General features: G+C 46.8%; 1 protein-coding gene across 1 annotated transcript; it reads left to right on the plus strand.

Moving 5' to 3' along the window:
* The first annotated feature begins 5,559 nt into the window (after positions 1-5,559).
* On the plus strand, positions 5,560-18,698 carry EDEM2 (ER degradation enhancing alpha-mannosidase like protein 2). Its single transcript, XM_074970336.1, has 11 exons — positions 5,560-5,709; positions 6,101-6,211; positions 6,988-7,027; positions 8,041-8,146; positions 9,204-9,329; positions 10,330-10,541; positions 11,801-11,942; positions 12,446-12,570; positions 13,346-13,490; positions 14,725-14,846; positions 15,793-18,698. The coding sequence occupies exons 1-11, from the start codon at positions 5,612-5,614 to the stop codon at positions 16,291-16,293; spliced, it is 1,728 nt and encodes a 575-aa protein (XP_074826437.1). The 5' UTR covers positions 5,560-5,611; the 3' UTR covers positions 16,294-18,698.
* The last annotated feature ends 3,187 nt before the right edge of the window (positions 18,699-21,885 follow it).

Below are 21,885 nucleotides of genomic sequence, written 5' to 3' on the forward strand. Positions count from 1 at the left end.
AAATGGCCCTAGAAGACTAAATTACAACTGCAGCAAATGAACAATATGTGGAAATTATTCGGTGGCTTTTTGTTTGTACACAAGCCTGCAGTGACACCTAGTGGTCACACACCCAGCCAAGAAACCAACCCACCAGCACTGTAGCTGTCAGTCCATGAAACTTCCGCTTTCTTTAAAAGAACACCAGTTTGCAAAAGACTGCACCAAAATTAGCTGTCACCCCCCTCTGCCCACTGCTGTGGGTTCTTCAAATAAAGATGTATCCCGTTAAAGACTGAGAGTAAAAGCACCTTTCATTCTAACAAGTGACAGCTGGCAACAATGTGATGCACCATAGCAACACACAGCTGGCTTTCAGGCTGACCGTACTCTTCCCTTTCCTGAGAGCAATTTGCTTGATAGGTTTAGTTTCCACAGAGCACAGCTTTGGCAGGCCAAGACCTAGATTGCCAAATGCCTTGACCTTCCTACCATCCCTTCCTGCGCATGTGCCTCGCCTGCACTCCTTCACCATGTGCATGCACACTCACTTCCGGGAATAACTGCTTTAGAGAGAGAACGTGAGCTATTATGGACCAATCGAACCCTCTGAGACATGGGGGCACAGAGAAGAGAGACCAGCCGCTGTTAATAAACACCCATACTGCAAGGGAGAGCTCACAATCAGCATGGGGGAACATAGATTTAATGGACCGTACCAAGAGTGACGTTGGGAACATTGGGTAACTGCCAATCATTCAAAACCAGGGTGGGTCAGGATTTACAATGTGCTGCCAGTGGGGAATGCTGGCAACAGCACATCAGTATAGCTCAGGCCAGCCATCAGCCTCCAGCTTGGTTGAAGCATGTCCCTGTGGGCACTGGGCATCTTGCAAGGGCTCAGTCTGAAGTGAAGGGAGGCAGAGCACTTGGAAGGAGGAAATCTGGAAGGCCAGGAAAGGGAAGAGACATCTCCAACTTCACCTGTCCATCCCCAATATACAGGAATCTTCCCAGTTCAGCTCCCAGCCAGATCATAGAGCAGAAATGGCATCAGTGACCTCCTCCTATCCCCACACAAGGCAAGGGTGCCTATTTGCATGACCCACAGTCCCTCTGTGGCACCTGGTACTGTCAGCTGCAGTGTACTGCACTAATACAGGCCTGGAAGAGAATGCTCTAAGATTCTACCGATTCTTCTTTGCAGCCTGCGTTCAGAGTGATGAAGCGCTGGTCTTCAGCAGATCATTCACCTGTGGGGCTCCAGAGGCACCATGCTCTCACCTATCCTATTCAAGATCTACAGGAGGAAATCATGAGACTGTACAACCTCAAATAACTGCTCTGTCTCCTGTTCTTAGACTGAGCTCTTCTGGGCAGGGCAGGGCTGTGTCTTCCTGAGTTCATGAGCCGCATGCTGTGGGCATTAATGGAAAAGAAAAGAAAAGAAAAGAAAAGAAAAGAAAAGATTAACTTCTGACATCCATGGTGCCATCATGCAGCTATCCTGGTTCCAATCTAGACTCCACTCTTGGGTGAGAAGCAGCTGCCTGGAGATGAACTCAAACAAGATGGAGCGAACGGTGGTGAAAATGAAAAGCTAGCTACATAGCATCACTTGGTCTGGAGGAGGCTTGACCTCCAATAGCCACATTGGTTCATGATCCAACTAGACTCATCACTGCCCAGCAGCACTACTAACCATCAGCTGGGGCTGTGTTTATAAGAAAATATGTGTTTGTATGTGATTGTGAAACTGAAAATCATGAGATTTTAAAAATAAATATGTGGCTTACTTGTCCTTTGGAGGTGGAGTTGCTCATATTTTCCAAGCTTTTCCCTGCAACCACAAGGATGAGAAACTTATAATTTGTTTTAAACCAAAGCTAAGATTCTCATGAAATCACATGGCTCTGGGAACTGGGGCTGTAAGAAAAACAAGCAAGTGTTAGAGTGGGGAAGCGGGGAGTGATGAGCCAAGCAACCTCTGAGCTGCTGCTCCTTTGAGAGCAGGGTTGTGAGCAGTGAGAGAGAGCAGAAGGTGCTGTGTTGGAGTCTTCCCAGGAGGAGAGCAAAGCAGCATAGCAGCCTGTGCACAACAAGCTGGGTCTTCCACGAGAGGGTGCACCAGGAAGAGGGGCAGCAGAGGGCCCCCAAAGAAAGGTCGGGGGAAGGAGCAATTGACTGTTGAGGTGGAGGTGCCCCCACTGCAGTAGATTCTGGGAGGGTTCTAGGGCCTCAGTGAATTACTTTATTTGACAAGGAGAGGGGTGAATTGGTTTTGCAGAGGGGGCAGTTCATGGGCAATAGAGGCCTAAGAGAGATTTTGAGTGGAGGGTGTATTACTGAGTGGCATGGAAGGAAGGATAGAAATTTGGAGATGAAGAGTGTTCATGGGAACATGGGAGCATGGAGAGGGAGATGGGCTGAGTTCCTGGGGGCTGGCTGGAAGGAAGCAAGGCTGAAGGACCTGGGGAAGGAAACACTTTTCCCTCAGGGACTGGACCAAGGAGACTGGTTTCATAGGGTCGGAAGAAGGCAGAGACAGGTGTGTTTCTGAGGCACAGAGGCACTAAAAGCAGGATTCAAAAAAGAAAGCTCACACTTCCTGCCCCCCACCCCCACAAGCCCAACTGGTGCTCTGAAAAAGTAGCTGAGCAGCTCTGAACCCAAAGTTGCGTGCCAGGACCTGTGTTGGGAGCTGCTGTTAGGCTCTAATGAACTTTACTTTGAGGGGTAATCTTCAGAAGAAACCATTTCAAAGGCTCACTAGACAACAAAGAACCACAAGTTATCTTTCACCTGAGACAACAAAGAAACCATTTGGACTTTATGGGAGATCTTGACCAAAGGGGCTGGTCAGCCACTTTCTGGAGCATATGTTGGTAAGGAAACTTCCTTGAACAAAGGCTGTAGCTTGTTTTGTAAGGTCTTAGCCTCTAGAAAGCATTTTTCACTTTAATTTGCTTGTAACCATTTCTAACTCTATCCTTTATACGTGAATTCACTTACAATCTTATTGCCTTTTGTTAATAAACTTGTTTTACTTTTAATCTAAACCATTCCAGTGCTGTGTTTGATGTAAAGTGAATGTTAACTCTGGCTAAAGTGGCAAGCCGCTTGGTAATACATTTTTAAAGGAACAAACTGGATGACTGGGAAACAAAATGGCAGATGAAATGTAATGTTGATAAATGCAAAATAATGCACATTGGAAAACATAATCCTAACTACATATACAATAATAGGGTCTAAATTAGCTGTTACCACCCAAGAAAGAGATATTGAAGTCACTGTGGATAGTTCTCTGAAATCATCCACTCAATGTGCAGCGGCAGTCAAAAAAGCAAACCGAATGATGGGAATCATCAAGAAAGGGATAGATAATAAAACAGAAAATATCATATTGCTTCTATATAAATCCCTGTATGCCCACATGCAGATGTGGTTGCCCCATCTCAAAAAAGATATATTGGAATTGGAAAAGGTTCAGAAAAGGGCAACAAAAATGATTAGGGATATAGAATGGCTGCCATGTGAGGAGAGATTAATAAGACTGGAACTTTTCAGCTTGGAAAAGAGGCGACTAAGGGGGGATATGATAGAGGTCTATAAAATCATGAGTGGTATAGAGAAAGTAAATAAGGAAGTGTTATTTACTCCTTCTCATAATACAAGAACAAGGGGCCACCAAATGAAATTAATAGGTAGCAGGTTTGAAACAACCACAAGAAAGTATTTTTTCACACAACGCACTGTCAACCTCTAGAACTCCTTGCCAGAGGGTGTTGTGAAGGCCAATACTATAACAGGGTTCAAAAGGGAGCTAGATAGATTCATGGAAGATAGGTCCATCAATGGCTATTAGCCAGGATGGGCAGGAATGGTGACCCTAGCCTCTGTTTGCCAGAAGCTGGGACTGGGTGACAGGTCATGGATCACTTGATGATAACCTGTCTGTTCATTCCTCTTGGGGCACCCGCCATTGGCCACTGTCAGAGGACAGGATAGTGGGCTTGATGGACCTTTGGTCTGACCCAGGATGGCCGTTCTTATGTTCTTAGTCTCTCTCTGAATTCTCCAGGAAAGGGCTGGACATTACAGAGCACATGTTTTGGGGAAAATTCAGGACTGGGGGGGGGCATTGCGTTCATCGTGCCAGGTATAAACAAGGCCGGTGAAGGCCAGAGTGGGGACATGGTCTAAGGAGCAGATTCCTAGAATCAGAAGACTGAACCCGGGCTGCATAATACACAGTCACTTCGTGCCTGCGTGTGTGATGGATGGACGCCTCCAGACACAGGCGCTCCAGCGGCAGGTGTTTTGAGGCACTCAGGGTTACAGGGAAAGCAGCGGCACCACCGCTCACTGGTCTGGAAGGCACCCCGGAAGAGAAGACGTTTGATTCAGGCTGAAGACGTCTCAGGGAAAGCAGCAGACTGACAGGGCATTCGAGGTAAGGCAACGGCCACGATAAAAGCTGCGTACCAAGGCTCCTGCAGTGCCGGAAGAACTGGCGGGAAATTAAGCCACTGGTTCAACTCAAAGCTGACTGGCCGGGGGTTAAAACCCTCCCTCTCATTCGCAGCCCCGGAATGCGCTTCCTGCCGGAGACCTGCCCCCGGGCCACGTCTACCTGGAGTGCACCAGGTTGCAGCCCCTATTCCGGCTCCTCACCAATATTTTATTAAAGTTTTGGTTGCACTTTTCTCCTCACCTTCTCATTTACGCCCTCCCTGTCCGTGGCCCCACTAAGTCGCGGGACCTCCTGGTCAACCTGCTCCTGGCCCTGGCTAAAGTGGCCATCTATAAAACCAGGGTGAGGAGGTTGGCCGATGGAGTCTCCTGCGACTGCGGGGCCTATTTCCGATCCTCAGTCCGTTCACACCTCCGGGCAGAGTTCCTCTGGGCGGCGTCCACCGACTCCCTTGACGCCTTTGAGGAGCAGTGGGCGCTGTCCGGGGTCCTCTGCTCGGTGTCCCCGTCCGGTTCCCTTTTTTTGACCCTTTGACCGCACTCCCGTTCCTGTTCTTCATTAGTTGTCCCACGTAATCATTTGGTTTCTAGGTCCTGTGGATCCCCCCCTTAGGCTGGGGTGGGATCCTTTAGCAGTGGGCGAGCTTTGCCCGCCCACTTCCTGGATCCCAATAGGACCTGCCCCCGGGCATCCCGCGCAGGGCGGGGAGAAGAGCGCGGGTTGCCAGGGACGCTGTTGAGAGGCCTGTGCAGGGCTGGGTCACCACGCCCAGGGCGAGGCCCGTCCCTGACCGTGGCTGTAACGGGCTGGGCCAGGCGCTAGGCCGGTGGCTGGGACACGCCCCTCCCCGCGAGGGAAACCAAACGCGGCTACCTCTAGGGTCAAGACCCCTAGCCTGGCAGCAGCTCCAGGTGCTGCCCTATGCCCCGGAAGGGGAAACCGCAGCCTCGTCCTGACACACGACGGATTCTGGAGGGCGGGGACTTGCCACGGTAGCTAGAGAAGCCGGAAGTGGAAGGTACTTTTTGTGCGCAGGCGCATTAAGGCCTACTGCCGGGGGGGGCAAGTAGTGGGACAGGCGCGCAGAAGGGGCGTGGCTACCCCCTCGTGAGGGGCGGAAGTGGCGGCGCGGCCGGGCTCCGCTGCCACCCCCCGATGCTCCGCTGCTGGTACCTGCTGTGCTGCCTCTGGGCCCTGCACCTGCCGGGCGCCGGGGAGGGGGCGGCCCGCGGCATAGACACCGCCCACTACCGGTGAGGCTCAGGGCGGCTCGGTTCCCCCCACCTCCCCCTGCCGGGAGCGGCCCCCTCAGCCTGGCGGGCCCCGCTCCAGCCCCGGGCTCGGTGCGGGCGCCGCTCGGGCCCGGCTGGGGGCAGTAGGCGAGTCCCGCCCAGGCTTGTGGAAGGGGCCGCGCCGCGCATCTGGGCGCTTAAGCGGAGACCCGGCCTCGCCCGCGGGCGGAGCCGCGCGCCCGTCCCCGCCGCGGCGAGCCGCAGCCCCGAGGTGCGGCTGCCCAGCGGCCCGGGCAGTGCGGGCGGCGGGCGGGGGAACCCCGCGGCCGGTTTGGCCAAGCCGGGGGCGCAGCCCTCGCGCGCCGATGGGCCCGTAGCCGTGTCCGTGCTCCAATGCCGCCTCTGCCCTCAGGGAGCGGGTCAAGTCCATGTTCTACCATGCCTACGACAGCTACTTGGAAAACGCGTTTCCCTACGATGAACTGCGGCCTCTGACGTGCGATGGACAGGACACCTGGGGAAGGTACTGGAGAGAGTTAATGTTCCCTATGAGCTTGTTCGCCTGCTGTGTCCAGGGTGCTGGCGTGTCCCTACCTCTCCCTAGACTTAAAAATCTAAAAGACTTTCATCTTTAGCTCTGATGACTCTGTGGGGCGCTGTCATGGTCTCTGCTGTAACTGTGCCAAGCCATTTGGTAAAGGTGGAGTCTCAAACTGCATTAGCTTGAATCGTTTATGTTGGTGAAGGAGAAAAACCAATTGGATCACACAAGCCAGGCACCTGCCAGTAAAAGAGAATTGTTTAAGGAAAAGATGAGAGACAGGGTGGGTAAGGTAGTATTTTTTTATTGCCTCGCTAATGTCCTGGGACCAACGTGGCTAAAACAACTATTTAAATAAGATGATTATGTCATGAAATATTATTGGGAAGTATTTTTCCCACTAAGGCTGCAGGTATTGCTGTTGGAATACAGTATATTTTTGTTCTTAGCTCCACCTGTTGCTTAGCCCTCCAGTGGAGTCATAATTTTGTGTTGATGCTATCAGTGGCAATGGTTGTGATCTGACAGATTCAGCAGGATGATAGATGTCCTGTGGGTAGAATTCCCAGCCTTCTCTATACACAGCTTAGGGGTCTCAGGTTGGCTCATGCTGTTGTCTCCCAGTAACTGGAGTTGTAGTTGGACATTTTTTGTTTTTGCTGTTAAATATTCAAGGGTTATATTTGTTACTGTCTGTCACCCTGGCTGCTACTTATCTCACTTGACATTTCCTCACACTGCCTTCTTTTCTCTTTTAGTTTTTCTCTCACGTTGATTGATGCTTTGGACACTCTACTAGTAAGTACCTCACTCAATTACAACCTTTTCTTGTTAATTTCCCTCTGTTTTATTTCATACAATATTACTTTCTTCACTTCTTAAATATCCTGCATTAGAGGCCTCGATTTATCTCTGCTCCTCTCAGGTGCTCTTCACCTACTTGTGAGAGTAACTTATTAACTGAGAGAGAGAGAACCTGCATTGACTTCACTCCACTGAGATGCAGGTGCCTGGAGTGCCCAGCCTCTGACACCTTCTAAATATGGCATAAGGACCCAGAATGAGGGGGGAAAGCTTTGAAGACAATCAAATAGGAATCTTTTTCTTAGTGTCTTTTATAACCTCAGTTTCGTGAATCAGCAGCTTGTGCTCCCAGCTAGTCAGGGGCGGCAAGTTGTATGGGCCCGTGGTGCCCGGGCTCCAGCAAGTTCAGGGCCCAGTTCCACCAATGTTCGGGGCCGGGTCTCTCCCCCGGCTCTGCCTGCCACCCCCGCGCGCCTCCCCTGAGCTGTCCCCTGCAGCTCCGTGCTGCGCTCCATCACCAGCCGCTCCCGGCTACAAGGGAGCAGCGCCAGGGGCAGGCTGAGGCAGCTGCTGCGCCGGAGGAGGCACATGGCAGTCCATTCGTCTGTCCCCCCAAACTCCCTCTCAGAGCGTGCATCCCCACCTGCACCCCCTCCTGCATGCCTGCCCCAACCCAGAACCTGCACCCGTCCCAGAGCCCGCATCCCTCGTGCACCCAAACTTCCTCCCAGAGCCTGCACCCCAAACTCCCTCCCGCACCCAAACTCCCTCCCAGAGCCGTGGGCAGGATTTGGACCTGTTCTGGGCACCACCAAAAATTATACAAACCTGCCGCCCCTGCAGCTTGGTCAAGTGAAAAAGGTTTAAAACAGCATCTAACCCTACAGTGAAGCTGCTGAGGAGTCTGTTATGTCATGCATTCCTTATAATTGCTCCTTTGTTTTCCTGAGTGTAGTCATTTGCTGCCTCATGAGCCTCCCTCTCATTTGTCTTGGTTTCTTTTCCAGATTTTGGGAAATGTTTCAGAGTTCCAGAGGGTTGTCAATGTGCTGCAGGAGGGGGTGGATTTTGATATTGACGTAAATGCATCTGTCTTTGAAACCAACATCCGAGGTGAGCTGGGTGCTGGAGTAGGGCTTAACCTGAAAGTCGTTTGTGTGTCACAATCACAGTCTCTGTGAATTCATAATTTTATATCTAATGCAGAAGGGCAATGCAGAAGAACACAGTGGGAATTGAATTCTGCTGCATACAAATTAAACAAAGAAAAATACACCTCCCTTCCTTCATTGTGCATTACTTCCCAGCCCCCTTTTGAATGGTTCCATATGTAAACTATACATACTACGGTTTGTGTTCTTGTTTAAGGTTAGTTTTGAGTTTCAGAATGAGAGGTTTCATGCTGAAGTCATAAAGTTACACATCAAATCTGCTGTTGCTTCTAGAACAAGTTTGTGTCCCTTGAGGCAGACTTTGCTCTGGAATGGAGAGTAATTTAGTCTATTTAAGAAGCTATGATTAAAGTCCTCTTTCTCTGGAAAAATCATGACGACCTCTGCCTTCAGCACTACTTGCTTGTTTTACTCCTTCAATTCCCTCCACCTAAATGACACTTTCAGAGAAGAAAACTGTGCTAAGCTTATTCTCATTCTCCTGCTCTGCTAGTTTCTGCATCCTGAGACAGTTTCTGGTAAAATATTTTACACATTAATAGTTTTTGACCTACACTTGCTATGTTACGCATTTCTGGGCTCATTTAAAATACAAGACAACCCCATCCACTCTCTTTTTCCCTTTCAGTTGCTCATACTTTATTCTCCTGATGTCATAATCCCAGTAGTTCTTCAGTTGTCTATAGACTAGTACAGATAAATGGGCATAGGTAAGATCTGCTGTTTCTAATGCAATGAGGTAGAAGAAGTGCTTCCAGTTCTTTTTGACAGTTTACAAAGAAGCAAGAACAAGAATAAATCCAACTTTTTGTCTTTGCAAAGCATCTTTGATTAGCACCTTCTTAGACACTAGAGATGAGCCATCTGTCTTCCCCTTCCCCGCCACAACTTCCTAGTTATGGAATCAAATGCTGCTGATTTGGGGGTTTTGTGGGCAAAACTATCAGTTCATTTCTCCCTGTACTTCCTAATGAGCCCCTCACTTTGCACTGTTCCAGTGGTAGGTGGTCTCCTGTCTGCTCACTTGCTGTCTAAGAAAGCTGGTGTTGAAGTGGAAGCAGGATGGCCGTGCTCAGGGCCTCTTCTGAGGATGGCGGAAGAAGCTGCTCGTAAACTCCTACCAGGTGAGAACCTTTCCAGAGCTGCAGATCTAACTTCTCTCTGCACTCTTCTGCATAGTAGATGCTGAGTTAACTGGCCAGTAGTAATACAAGTGCCATCACTTCAGCATCTAAAATAGTCCCCAGATCACTGGAATCATAGGGGAAGTCTAACTAGCTGTATTAAACAGCCATATTTTTGTCAGTGCTGCACTGATGTACAAGTATTTTGGTGTTACTGAAGTCTGGGGAATGAGCCTAGGCTCAAATAAATCCTTTACAATCCACATGGAAACCTCTGAAGCTTCCAAAGCAGCTGTGGGATGGTTGTTGGAAGCAGAATGCAGGACTCTGGGTCACTTGAGACAAAATATCGCAGGAAATGTGAGTGTATTCTTCTGAAATGACAGCATTAGGTATATGTAATGTCTGTAGGAAACACCCGGAATGTGGTGCTATCGGTCACATGAACGTACGCCATCATGTATATTAGTTACTCCAAGCAAAAAAAAAAATGTTAAAAGAACATTAAGGTGGTCAAGTGATGGTCTCTAGAGGCAGAAAATGTGCAAACTCAACTCTGCCCCACTGTGGGCTTCCATTAGGATACACAGTCAGAGTACGTGAGTTGTTGTGTTGGTTTTATGTGCCTCGTCCTGGGCACAGGTTGGACTGCATTCAGTTAATGAGGCAGCTATTCAGTGTTTGCATCCTCACAGAGATCATCCCGCTTGTGCAGTGAGGCAGGCATACCCTCAAACACTGCATGCTAAGTGATAGGTCTCCACAATCGATGTCCAGCATTTCTTGTCTAGCCTTCTGGGTTCTACCTCTCTCCCCCATACTGGGCTATGGTGCCACCTCCCATTTATTTCAGTGCACTTCAGACTACTCCAAACCCTGGTCTCTTGCTGGCATCCATGCTTGAATGAGAGGCACAGGCAGTAACAGTCAGCCTGTTAAATGTTGTCTGGTGATGGATGCCGAACGTTCTCCTGTGAATCACGACTGTGACGTGTTTCAGCTTTTCAGACCCCAACTGGGATGCCATATGGGACAGTGAACTTGCTGCATGGAGTAAACCCTGGAGAGACCCCGGTTACCTGTACTGCTGGTATCGGAACATTCATAGTGGAATTTGCCACGTTAAGCCATCTTACGGGTAACCTAGTGTTTGAGGATGTGGCCAGAAAAGCCATTAAGGCCCTGTGGAAAAATCGTTCCGATATTGGATTGGTGAGTGGGGGGGAAATGCCCTTCATGTTATGCTTACATCCTTTTTGTAAACAGTGTACAGGAGGCAGTACTAGGTAAGCCAGGATAGATAGAGGACATGCGTTAGCTTTAAATAAGTGATACCTTATAGTACTACATGAGTATAACTGCAATACCAGTAATCCTGCAGTAGGTGGCACGTAGCCTACTGTTCCAGAACACTGGTAACTTCAGTTACAGACTATATCCACCTCGGATACATTACACGGTTCTTGTATTCTACCCAGAAGAAGCTGGCGGACAAATATGATGTGGTTTTCACAGTTTTATAGTTTTTATAACTCTGCTTTCGTTATGATCCTGTCATTACTGACTCACAGCCTCCTTAAAATGCTGCTTAAGCGCCGCTATTCCAAGTTTAGTCTCTGTCGAAGGGGGATTTATTTATTTATTTATTTTAAATGAGACTAGTCAGTTCAGATGTTTATAATTTAGGCTTTGGAGAGGAGGATTGGAACACAATTTCCCCATACTTAAAATATAAATATAAATATTTTCTCTTGACACTTACATTTTTGTACACAACTTGGACATTTCTGAAGTTTAAAAATGTCTGTCTCCACATGTGACTAGACCTCAATGAGGACCTTGGCAAATTTAAAGAAAAAAATTATGAATAACTACAAATCTGTTTCCACACATGCACTGTAACAGAGAAAAATCTTTAAGCATACGGTTATGGTCTTGCCCAGCTCCATAATGCCACGCTGTAGAACTCGAGTGCCACAAATAGGTTTTTTCCTTGTATCTAAAGAGTTTTTTCTAGCTTAAAACCCTCTGGAATTTCAGAAAAATGCAGTTATTCTATTCTGTAGTCCCAGAGTTCCGGTCAGATAATACCTAACAAAGCTGCACTTTATGGCATTGTAATCAATAAAATCCTACGTAAAACTTTATACCAATGAGGCATTAATGTTGCAAATAAAAAATGCAAAGTAGTGGTTCCCATAGCATTGTTCATGTCTGCCTATTGACAAACCAGGTGTAGTTGTGAAATGCAGAAAACAGTTAATTTAACTTGAAGGTTGCAAATTCATCATAAAATCAGGACAGCAATACTAATGGTGTATTGCTATATGTGTCTGTAGTTCATAAAGTCTTTGCCAAGTGCTTTGGAATCCGTGGCTTTCAAATAAACGGTAGAAAGAGAAGGTCGTCCTCGGAATCTAGTATTAACAGGCAAGCTTTGGCTTTTCTTTAAACTCTTCCTTTTCCCACAGGTGGGTAACCACATTGATGTGGTAACTGCCAAATGGGTAGCCCAAGATGCTGGCATTGGGGCAGGGGTAGATTCCTACTTTGAATACCTTGTTAAAGGAGCCATTCTGCTGCATGATGAAGAGCTGATGTCCATGTTCCTAGGTGAGAGCTTTTTTCTCCTGGATGACTGGGCCTTTTTTCACCAGATTTTCTCAAGTGTCTCCTTAAGTGCACCTGCAGATATCTGTATGTGCAGAGAGAGGCCCCTGGAAATGTGACCTTAAGCAACTCCATGGTGCAGACTCACTTCTGAGGTATCTTCAGCTCTGTAGGTGAAATTCTGGCCTCCCATTGACCTCAGTAGAGCCAGGCTAGTACCTGTGTCTTTTTGGAGCTAAATTTCTTTTTCCATCATTTGGTGTGTTAGACTCCTTTTAACAAGCGGATGCTAAGTCTGACAAAACTCCTTTCTAGACTGTTTCCTGTAGTGATGGTTTTTGTTACAATAAGGCCTTGTAAGATTTGTGAGTGTTCTGTATGACAGTGCTTGGGAGAAATGAATGTTCTTAGTGTTAATTTGACTAATCCACAGTGGAAAAAGGGGCTTCTCTTCTGCTATTTAAAAATTCAGTTGTATTAAATTATTTTTCTCCGTTTCTTTTTAGAATATAACAAAGCCATTAAGAACTACACAAAATTCGACGATTGGTACCTGTGGGTCCAGATGTACAAAGGGACAGTGTCCATGCCTGTCTTTCAGTCCCTAGAGGCCTACTGGCCAGGCTTACAGGTAGGAAGAGAAATAACATACACTAATCTTGTTCCTCCCTGTCTTGGGTCCATCTGCACCACAAATACTGTGCCAGGGCATATGATGATAACTTTTATCTTCTGTCCTGGTTAAAGCCTGGCTCTGCTCCGCAGTGTAGATGGACTTCACCTCCTGCAGCCTTTGGCAGAGCTGAATTAGACTCCAGAAGTGCTACATACAGAACCATAGATTAAGTGTGAATGGGGACAGCCATATGGTAACCTGCTTTCCTAACACAGTTCTTATGAAGTTGGGGTGGGGAGGGGCCCTAAGAAAAGAGACCCAAATCCCTTCCCCATCTCCTCCTAAACACTTTTTATGTTTGAGTTTATTTCTTGCAATGAGAATTGCTTATTGAGTAGTTCCAACTCCCTAGTGTCCTGTAGTTGACTACGCAGCAACAGCCCCTCTGCTGCTGAAATGAAAGGAACAGTGTCTTCTAGATGAGTCAGGGAAGCTCTAAAATGAATACTCTGAGACCCACATCAGCCAGAAGGGAGTAGAAAACTTGGTATGAATTCAGAGATCACATGGAATATGATCCAACAGAAAAGTGTCACCAGCTTCCTTGTTAGTTCCAGCTATTCTTAAGGTACCCTGTCTGAATATGACTATGTTCAAACTCTGTGAGCAGTCCATTGGCTTCTCATTTAATGACTGTAGGAAAGCTTGTGTTTTTTTTTAAGCTAAGTCCTGTGTAGTTTGTTCTTTCCCAACTGAGTGTTGCTTCACTAGGTGTTTTTTCTTTCCCCAGAGCCTGATAGGGGACATCAATAATGCCATGCGAACATTCCTCAATTATTACACTGTTTGGAAACAGTTTGGTGGGCTGCCTGAGTTTTACAACATTCCCCAGGGCTATACAGTGGAAAAGCGAGAAGGATACCCACTCAGACCTGGTAAACAGAACCAACAAATAACAAACATGTTGACACTGAGTCCTGCTTTTACTCTAGTGTAGTAATTAAATGTTACCTAACCTCTAACCTGCAAGATCTTACGCTACTGCAATAATAACTTCATTCTCAGTGCACTCCCATTTTCCATTTCCGGCAAGAGTCTGACTTTCACTATAGGTAGGACTACATTTTAAAGGAGCCTAACCACTGTGCCACTTCTTAAAGGGGCCCTGTCAAATGGATTAGGCCCAAAATATAGGGTTTGTGCTATTGAAAAAGATGCATCAAGTGTAGTATTAAGTGTTCTCAAAGTCTGTCAGTAAAAGGCTTTTTAATGTAAATGTTCACTTGCATACATGAATTCTGTACTAGTGTAACTAGAAAGTGAAATTGACTATAAACAGACCAGTCTGGTTTTGCTGACTGAAGTGCATAGAGTAAAGCAGACTTTTGCTATTCCTCCAGTTTTATTAACCTTATTGCAGTTGAGTAACACAAATAATGTTAATGATCCTGTGATGTAAGATCCTCTGTGAAACTTGAAAATAACATTTCTCCCTCGTTCCTTTGTCCTTTTCTGTTCCACAACCATTGATTTCCCTTTTCCGTTTCTTACAACACACATGGTTCTACTTCATTTACTTGTGCACCTGCATCATGTAGGTCTGCAAATGCATTTGTTAATTTGAGTTTCCTGAATGGCTGTTACAGCAGCATAACAGCATTCGCCATGTGGCATGTAAACTTAGCATGTATCACAATATCACAGTAGCAATGTTTCTAGAGTAAGGAAAAGAGAAGGTGCACCTGATGTCTGCCGTGGATGTATCCATATTACCCATCCCTGTATCTAAACATCAGGAAACCCTATCTTTCAGTAGCTTATAAAATATACAGCTTTTTTTATGGGGCTGAAATGTCTGATGCAGAATTGCGGTATCAAAGAATTTTCTAAATTTAGGTTTTTTTAGGGCAAGTTTAATTTTAAATTTTTTTAACTTCACTTCATTCCCATCCCCTAAATGTGAGGCGGGAAATGCATAGTTAACATGTCATCTCAATTCAAACGGTTTAATTTCAGATTTGGCTTGTCTTCTGGGAAGATGGGTGAGAGCCAGAGGCAATATATAGGGCTAACTGATCTGATCCTCTTGAATTGTATTGGTGAATCTATGCAAACTGCAGGGGTGTCTTCTGTGCACTGTAACAAAGTCTTTGCTGCTGGATTTTGCAGAGCTGATCGAGAGTGCCATGTATCTGTACCGTGCCACACGAGATCCCACCCTCTTAGAACTGGGGAGAGATGCTGTGGAGTCCATAGAGAAAATCAGTAAGGTGGAGTGTGGATTTGCAACAGTAAGTATCTGCTGAAAACCAGCTTTCAACCAGCAAGTGTTGGTCTCTTGATAGTTTGTCAAAGAGGGTGATGTCTGTAGGCTGGCTGATCACTTGTGGGGAGGTTTTCTTGTTTTTTAAAGACCAATCAAACAGTCCCGTGGTAAAACTCAATTTTGTAACCCTGCTCATGCTTCAGGGAGTAACTCCACTGCCAGAGCAGTAAGGGAGTTAGGGCCATATTGTGCCCTGCTACTCTGTGGGTAAGAGCTGGGGATGGCACAAAAAGCCTCCCCACCTCCCTCTGCCCTCAGCACAGGAACTACTTCCTGCTGGTGCCTCTGTGGGTGCAAGGGGTTGGGGAGAAAGCAGGGCCAGGGCATGTTCCCGCTGCATGTAGGGCACTGCACCTCTCAGCGATCTGCTGGAATGGTGCAGGTCTGCATTGTCCTGACATGGGCCTGTGCTGATCAGATACAACTGAGCCTGTACGAGTGATTTCTTTACACTTCTCTAACACCTGCCATTCAAGGATCTCGCACTGAATCGTTAATGCACAAACACTGAGAATTCAACCTCACAACTCTGAAGTAGATAAGTCCCCATTTTATAGGTTGGGAAATGGTGGGTAAGTCGCTTCATGTCACTAAGTCACATGGGAAATCCTTAGCACAGAACTCCTCTCTCCTGATTAGCAGTTAGAGCAAGTGACTGGCAGACATTTCAGCTGGATAAAACAGCCAAAAAGAAACTGTTAGAAGTAATTAATTTTAAATGTTGTGCACCATCAAGCCAAATGGCAACTCCTCGGGGTAAGGATTGGCAGTGGACTGGTGAGTCCATGTATTGCTTAGCTGTAGGGATGAATTCCAAGCTGACTGTTTTCCCAAGTTCATGACATCTTGGAGTACTCTGTGAGGTTCTGGGTTCAGGACAGATGTAATCCACTTGATCTGCTCTCTTACAGATCAAAGACCTGAGGGATCACCGACTGGATAATCGCATGGAATCCTTTTTCTTGGCTGAAACAGTGAAATACTTATATCTGCTGTTTGACCCAGATAACTTCATTCACAACGATGGGTCAGCCTTTGATGTGGTGTCTATGCCTTATGGGGAATGCATCCTTGGTGCTGGCGGATACGTCTTCAATACCGAAGCTCACCCCATAGACCCTGCTGCCCTGCACTGTTGTAGGAAACAGAAGGAAGAGCAGTGGGAAGTGGAAGACTTAATGAGAGCGTTTTACTTTCTGAAGAAAAGCAAAAAGTCCACGTTCAAGAGAACTGCAGACCATAGTGGGAGGGAAAGCCAGACAGCATCTGCAGATACTTCCTCAGAGAGCAGCAGGGTGGAAATGAACCCGGAGAAGAACACCAAAAGGAGAATCCCTCTCCTGAGCTGCCCTAATCAGCCCTTTACCTCCAAACTTTCAGTTCTGGGACAGGTCTTTCTAGACAACACGTGACTCCTTCACTACGAGTCCGAGTTGTTGAAGTTAATAAATCCGCTTAGATTTGCACTCTGTGGACCTTTTTATTCTGTGGGAAATATTTTTCAGTGGTGGAAAAAAATGCACAACAGGATTTCCACTGTTATGTAAAATATCCTACAATTAGATCCCCTTGCACTCTTGCCTTTTGTATTGCGTGAATCAGGGTTACTGTTCCGTTTGTTAACGCAGCTCAAAGTGTTATACCAGAATGAGTCGCCAGTTTGGAAAGCAGAAATCTCTGAGAAGGAAGAGCCTGCAGCCTGTGACTTTTGCTGTTTCATTTGCAGCTGTGTTAAATGTTCTGAGGCCGTTTAAAGTCTCGACCATATGCAGAGTTTCCAGTGCCTCCTGCTTAAGAAAAGAAAGGAAATTGAGCTACCTGGCTGTAGCAACATAAGAACAGAAGCGAATTACTAGCAGCTACTTCTCTTACTCCTTAAATTGCAGATTTTCTCTGATTAGCCTTAAATTTTACTGCTGGTCCCAGGAGATCATGTGGGCACAGGCTTGAACACCCAGAGCTCCCAGATGGGGAATAATTCATGGGCAACCTCTATTCCAGATAACAGGTTTTCAGTTCCATGCTGGGCTGTTGGACAAATGAACTGTACATCTGGCAGTTGGGGGGAAACCAACATGGGAGGATCTGTCAAGTGTCAGGAAATGAGTTAATTTGTGTCATAGAACATTTCACATCACACATTCCCTTACATCTAGCACTAGTGCTCATTAGTACCCTGTGTGTGACACTGTCCCTTAGGAGGCTGGCTGGCTGATTGCTGGGTGGATGTCACCTAGAAGCTGATTAAATTTCTGTAGTTTTCTGGGGCCTGTGATGTGCGGAAGGAGGGACTGTGCTGTGGATTAGAAACCCTTCTAACCCCAAGGGACGAGGCTTGACTGACTCCCCAAGTGTTCTGCCTGCCTCTGCTCTGAAAAACCCTTCCTCCTTCCCTGCCTTCAATGCCTAATATGACCCATCTCCCTCTAACAGCTGCGTGGACCTTCTTGTTGGGAGCTAATGTGGCATTCAGCAGGAATCCACACAGCATGAGGCAGGCAGCCCATTGGTAGGGCAGGGGTAGTGTGGGGTGGGGAGATGGGACCAAAGCCAGGGAAGAACACCAGTTTTGTTCAGAGTGAGGTATAGAATACTCCAGCCCCTCAATACAGAGGAGAGGCTGAATAGACATGTAACTCCTCTAAAAGTGGGGGAGGGTGGGTTTCTAATGGCCACATTCTTTTAAAGTGAAGTCGAACCATGATGGTTCCCTTTCTAATAGTGAAAAGCCTTGCTCCTGAATGAACAGGCTGTTGGTGGGATCTGACAACCCCTACCGCTCTGTGAGTCTCAGGAGATATAAAGAACCCTGACCCTTCTGCTTCAGCAGGGGAGATGATCTTCCAGAGTCCCCTGGGGAGCCTGTCCCCACCTCTATCATGGTGGCCAGGTGCATTGCAAGAGTTTCATTTTGATGTAGCAGGAACCAAACTGCCCAAGGCTACAGATGGCATAGCCTGATGGTTTGATTCCATATAGCCATTCCTAGCTTCCCTTCTACCTTTCTTTGCATGTGCAATACATCTGTTCTTGCTTGGGGTAGCAGAAGCTGACCAAGCAGGGGCTCTCTACACTCATTTTTATGCCAGCAGTGCGCCACAGTGTTAAGTAGAATGGGAGCCTTGGTGTGGCAATAGGTCTATAACTTTTGCCTGTTTTAGAATTGGCCATGGAAAATAGGTCAAGTTATTTTCAATAAAGAACATTGTAAATAGGTGCAAGAGAACCAGACAACCTAGATTAGCCTAAACCAAAAAGGCCATGATTGATATAATCCAAGGACTGTTGAAATTATGCTCATTAAAAACAAATGATGTGGAGCCAGAAGTTAATGAACTGAAGTTGGCGTGTTGCATATTAGGCCAAATTGGTGGATTAAACCATGAGAGGATCAGCTATTCCACCCAACGCTCCCTTTTCTTGGTCCTTGAAGAAAGACACTTTGGCGGAGGGGAGATACAGAGAGAACTCTCGGAAGCTTCTGGAGGAACTTCATCATGGCTGCCACTCTCACCATCTCCTGGGACCCTAGGCCTTCAGCATCCTGATCCTGAGGGATGTTCTGACCAGACTGGACCAGAGAGAGGGACCCCAATGACATTGCCACCTGTACTGGCCCCAGCTGAATCTCAGACACTAGCTGGGATGAAATGGGATCAGACTTTGACAGCATCGACGGCTCCAGCTCATTTCAACTTCTTCTCTTTTCCCCAAAAGGACAGTTATTACCATCTGATACTATTTAAGAGACTGTCAGACAAGGATGTTTTCCTTCTAAAAACTCTCCAGCTTAAGGGAAAGGGGGAAAGGATGTTGTTAAAATTAAAGGCTTTACATTCCAAATACTGTAACTGTTTGTCCTTCTTTATCTTTAATAAAAGGTTCAAATGATTTTTACTGTCATGTTTAGCATGATACTAGGCAGGCTAAGGTCTCTGTATACCAAGCCCCAAACAGTAACTAGATTATGTTAACACAGGGATTCCCAAACTTTTTGCCAGCATAACCCCATTTTGAGACTTATGGTCTCCAGTGCCCCCAGACCACATCATAGCAACCAAGGAATTTACACATGAAGTACATTATTTAATGCTCTCTAATGTGACACAGGGGCTTGTGTGTTGCGACACAGCTTCCTGAAGTCTGGTGGCATGGTAGAAATTGCACATCTAATCTCCAGTTGTGACATCCACAGTAGATCAACCCTGAGACTTGATGGACATAAGCACTGAATCCAGCCTCACCCGAATACAGGCTTGCAAATGGCACCATCAGTTTGAAGGTGCAGGTTGAGAGTGCAGGATATTCGTTCTTGTGACAGTGAGCCAAATTCCCAGAGAGAAAGTTGAGCACGTGTTCCTCGCAAGAATCTATCACAGGAAATTTCAGTGAGCTGTTCAGTTTCAGCTGCTGGCAACTCCATGGTGTCAGGCTTGTACTGAAAAGGGTTTCGCACCCAGTCATACTTTGTCACGTCCAGGTCAGGGGGAAAGGATGTAAACTGTTCTGGCCAGCTGAGACGCTCGGCCATCACCTGTGTAGGAGGCTGAATAATTTCATTGTCAGCCAGGAACTTGCAAAGCTGAAGGAAGGATTCATAGTTTGTCTTCAATAGATTATACTTCCAGAAAACAATTCATAAATCTTGTGATTTTGATTGACTCAGCTGAAGGACGGGGGGGCCAGGGGAGTCTTTCCTTGCAGACCTGTATTTAGTTCATTCAGATTCCCAAATACATCTGTGACAAGGCAAGAAGGCACCTCTTCCTGTAGGCACGCAGGAAAATCAACACATTCACTCTGTTCACAGTCCATTGCACGGGCACACAGCTCGTCTCTCCGTTCAGAAAATTGGCCCAGCACTTTTCATTTTGAGAGCTAACAAGCTTCATTGTGGAATAATAATACGGCATGATCGGACCCCAGGTCTTCACACAGTTTTGCAAAAAGACCATGCAGGGAGACAGAACAGAATGTCTTTGAGAACTGCACCATACGTGTGACGTCGCACTGTGTGTGTGAGGTCACACCATGAGAAGGCTGCTATTTTGATCTACAGCCTGGTGGCCAGGTCATGCTGGGTAGGGGCTACCATTTTGTAGGTCAAACAGGCAGCCTCCTGGTGTGGCATTTGTGGAGCAGGTCTGGACATGGTGTGGGGGATCGGGGACGGGACAGGTGGTATTGTCTTGCAGGCCAAATCTGGCCCATTGGGCCCATGAGCATATGTTCCTCCACCACCATCTGCTGGTGGTGGCATAACCCAATTTGGGGTCACAATCCACAGTTTGGGAACTGCTCTGTTAACACCTTTGTCCCATATAGTCCATGGCACAGCCCCCAGGGTGGTGTAGAAATGCATATGAAGATATATTCTCTGTCTTGAGGGCTTGCTTTGATGACTTGAGTGTGAGGTTGCACCTGCTGACTCACTCCACAAACACAAAGGCATGCTTTTCTCTGTATGCCTATAAAGTTTCTCCACTCGTTTTGGGAGCTTAGTCAATTCTCTGCCCTCTTTGGTGACTGTACAGAGTGCTCTTACCAGAACCACTGATAAAGAGTAAAAAAGGAGACTTTTGAACAGAGAGCAAAGGAATTGCATGTCACCTGCCTTCACACCCAGCCAGCTGGAACAGGCGTAAACAAGGCTGTAATCAGTGAGGGAGGCTCCAAATTGGCTTTTGTAATGCTAATTTTCATCTCAGCAAGACTGCCTGGCTGCAGCCCAGGAGGAGTAGGGTTTGTATGGGAACATCTCTGAGCTATACTGGATTACACTAATTAGACATTGGATAGAGGAAACTCAGATCCTCCCATGCACCATGGCTACTTCCTGTGCCTCCCATAATGCTCCTTTTCCTGGAGTCATTCCAGAATGCAGTGTGTGCAGCCCAGGTGTGGGAGAAGGACATGTGGGCTTTGGTTTTTCAGTCTTTGCTTCCACTAACATCCTCTTTTCCAGCTGCCAAAGCACCAGCTGTGGCTCTAGCGGATGGGGCAGTGAATGCTGTTACCAGCTCAGCGGCCTGTGGAGGAGGGGTTGTGGGATTTTGGCAGGCCCCATAGGTCTGTCTATTACTGAATGGGAGTCCAGTGTATTGCTGAGTTTCTGTATCCCTGGGCAAGAGGGGGTCAGACCAGATACCCTTCAGAGCAGGCTGTGGGGTAAGGTTCACGTAGTTTCCGGCCACACCGATGCTTGTAATGGCTTACTGCTGTTTCCCAAACACAGCTTGAATCCATGCCTCTGGTGTTGGAAAGCATCCTGCAACTGTGTTCAGAGCCCTACAGAAAACCCTACCATAGACCTCCATGGTGCAGGGTCAGAAACTACCAGGCTCTACCAGGTTGGCACTACCAGTTCTCCCTGCCCCAGAAACCCCCCTCTCCCAATTTCTTTTATCCCCCCAGAAATGTAAGAGAAGCTGGTATAAGAGAAGCAAAAACAGGCCAGGTTTCTGGAATTAGGCAGATGCCTGCCCATGGAGGAGATGCAGGTGCTCTCATATTGTAGTAACAACAAGTGTTATTATCCCCTCTAAATATATGTTACGTACTAAAAAACCCTATTTTAAAACATTAGGTTGCAAAGTGAAACACTCATTCCAGAACTAAGGTTCTTCCCTATGTGGGTAGGCCTTATGATACAGTCTCTGACTGCATGATTATGTACAGTTTTTTCCACGGGACCCCTGCCTCATGCAGTGAGCTGTTCTCAGGGAATGAGACTATTGTTCAATATTTCTGCTTGTCCTTGACATTCAAGCTGTGGTCCCATATCTTATTTACTACACACTGTTCAAACCCTGCACTGACTAGGGAATATTAATTGCCTCATGGTCTTTTCCATCCCACTCATCACCATGTCTCATCCTCACAAGTATTAATACCTGGCTCTTATGTCGTGTTTTTTGTCAGTAGATTTCAAAGCACATCACAATCTTTTGTGTATTTCTCCTCACAGCCCCTCTGTGAGGAGAAATTATTCCCGTTGAACAGAT

This window comes from Natator depressus, chromosome 13 (genome assembly GCF_965152275.1).
Source record: "Natator depressus isolate rNatDep1 chromosome 13, rNatDep2.hap1, whole genome shotgun sequence".
NCBI classification, from domain to species: Eukaryota; Metazoa; Chordata; order Testudines; family Cheloniidae; genus Natator; species Natator depressus.

Coding starts and splice junctions, on each gene's coding strand:
- EDEM2 (XM_074970336.1), top strand. CDS start 5,612: ATGCTCCGCTGCTGGTACCTGCTGTGCTGCCTCTGGGCCCTGCACCTG. Junction 8,147..9,203: donor CTTTGAAACCAACATCCGAG/GTGAGCTGGGTG, acceptor GCACTGTTCCAG/TGGTAGGTGGTCTCCTGTCT. Junction 11,943..12,445: donor GCTGATGTCCATGTTCCTAG/GTGAGAGCTTTT, acceptor GTTTCTTTTTAG/AATATAACAAAGCCATTAAG.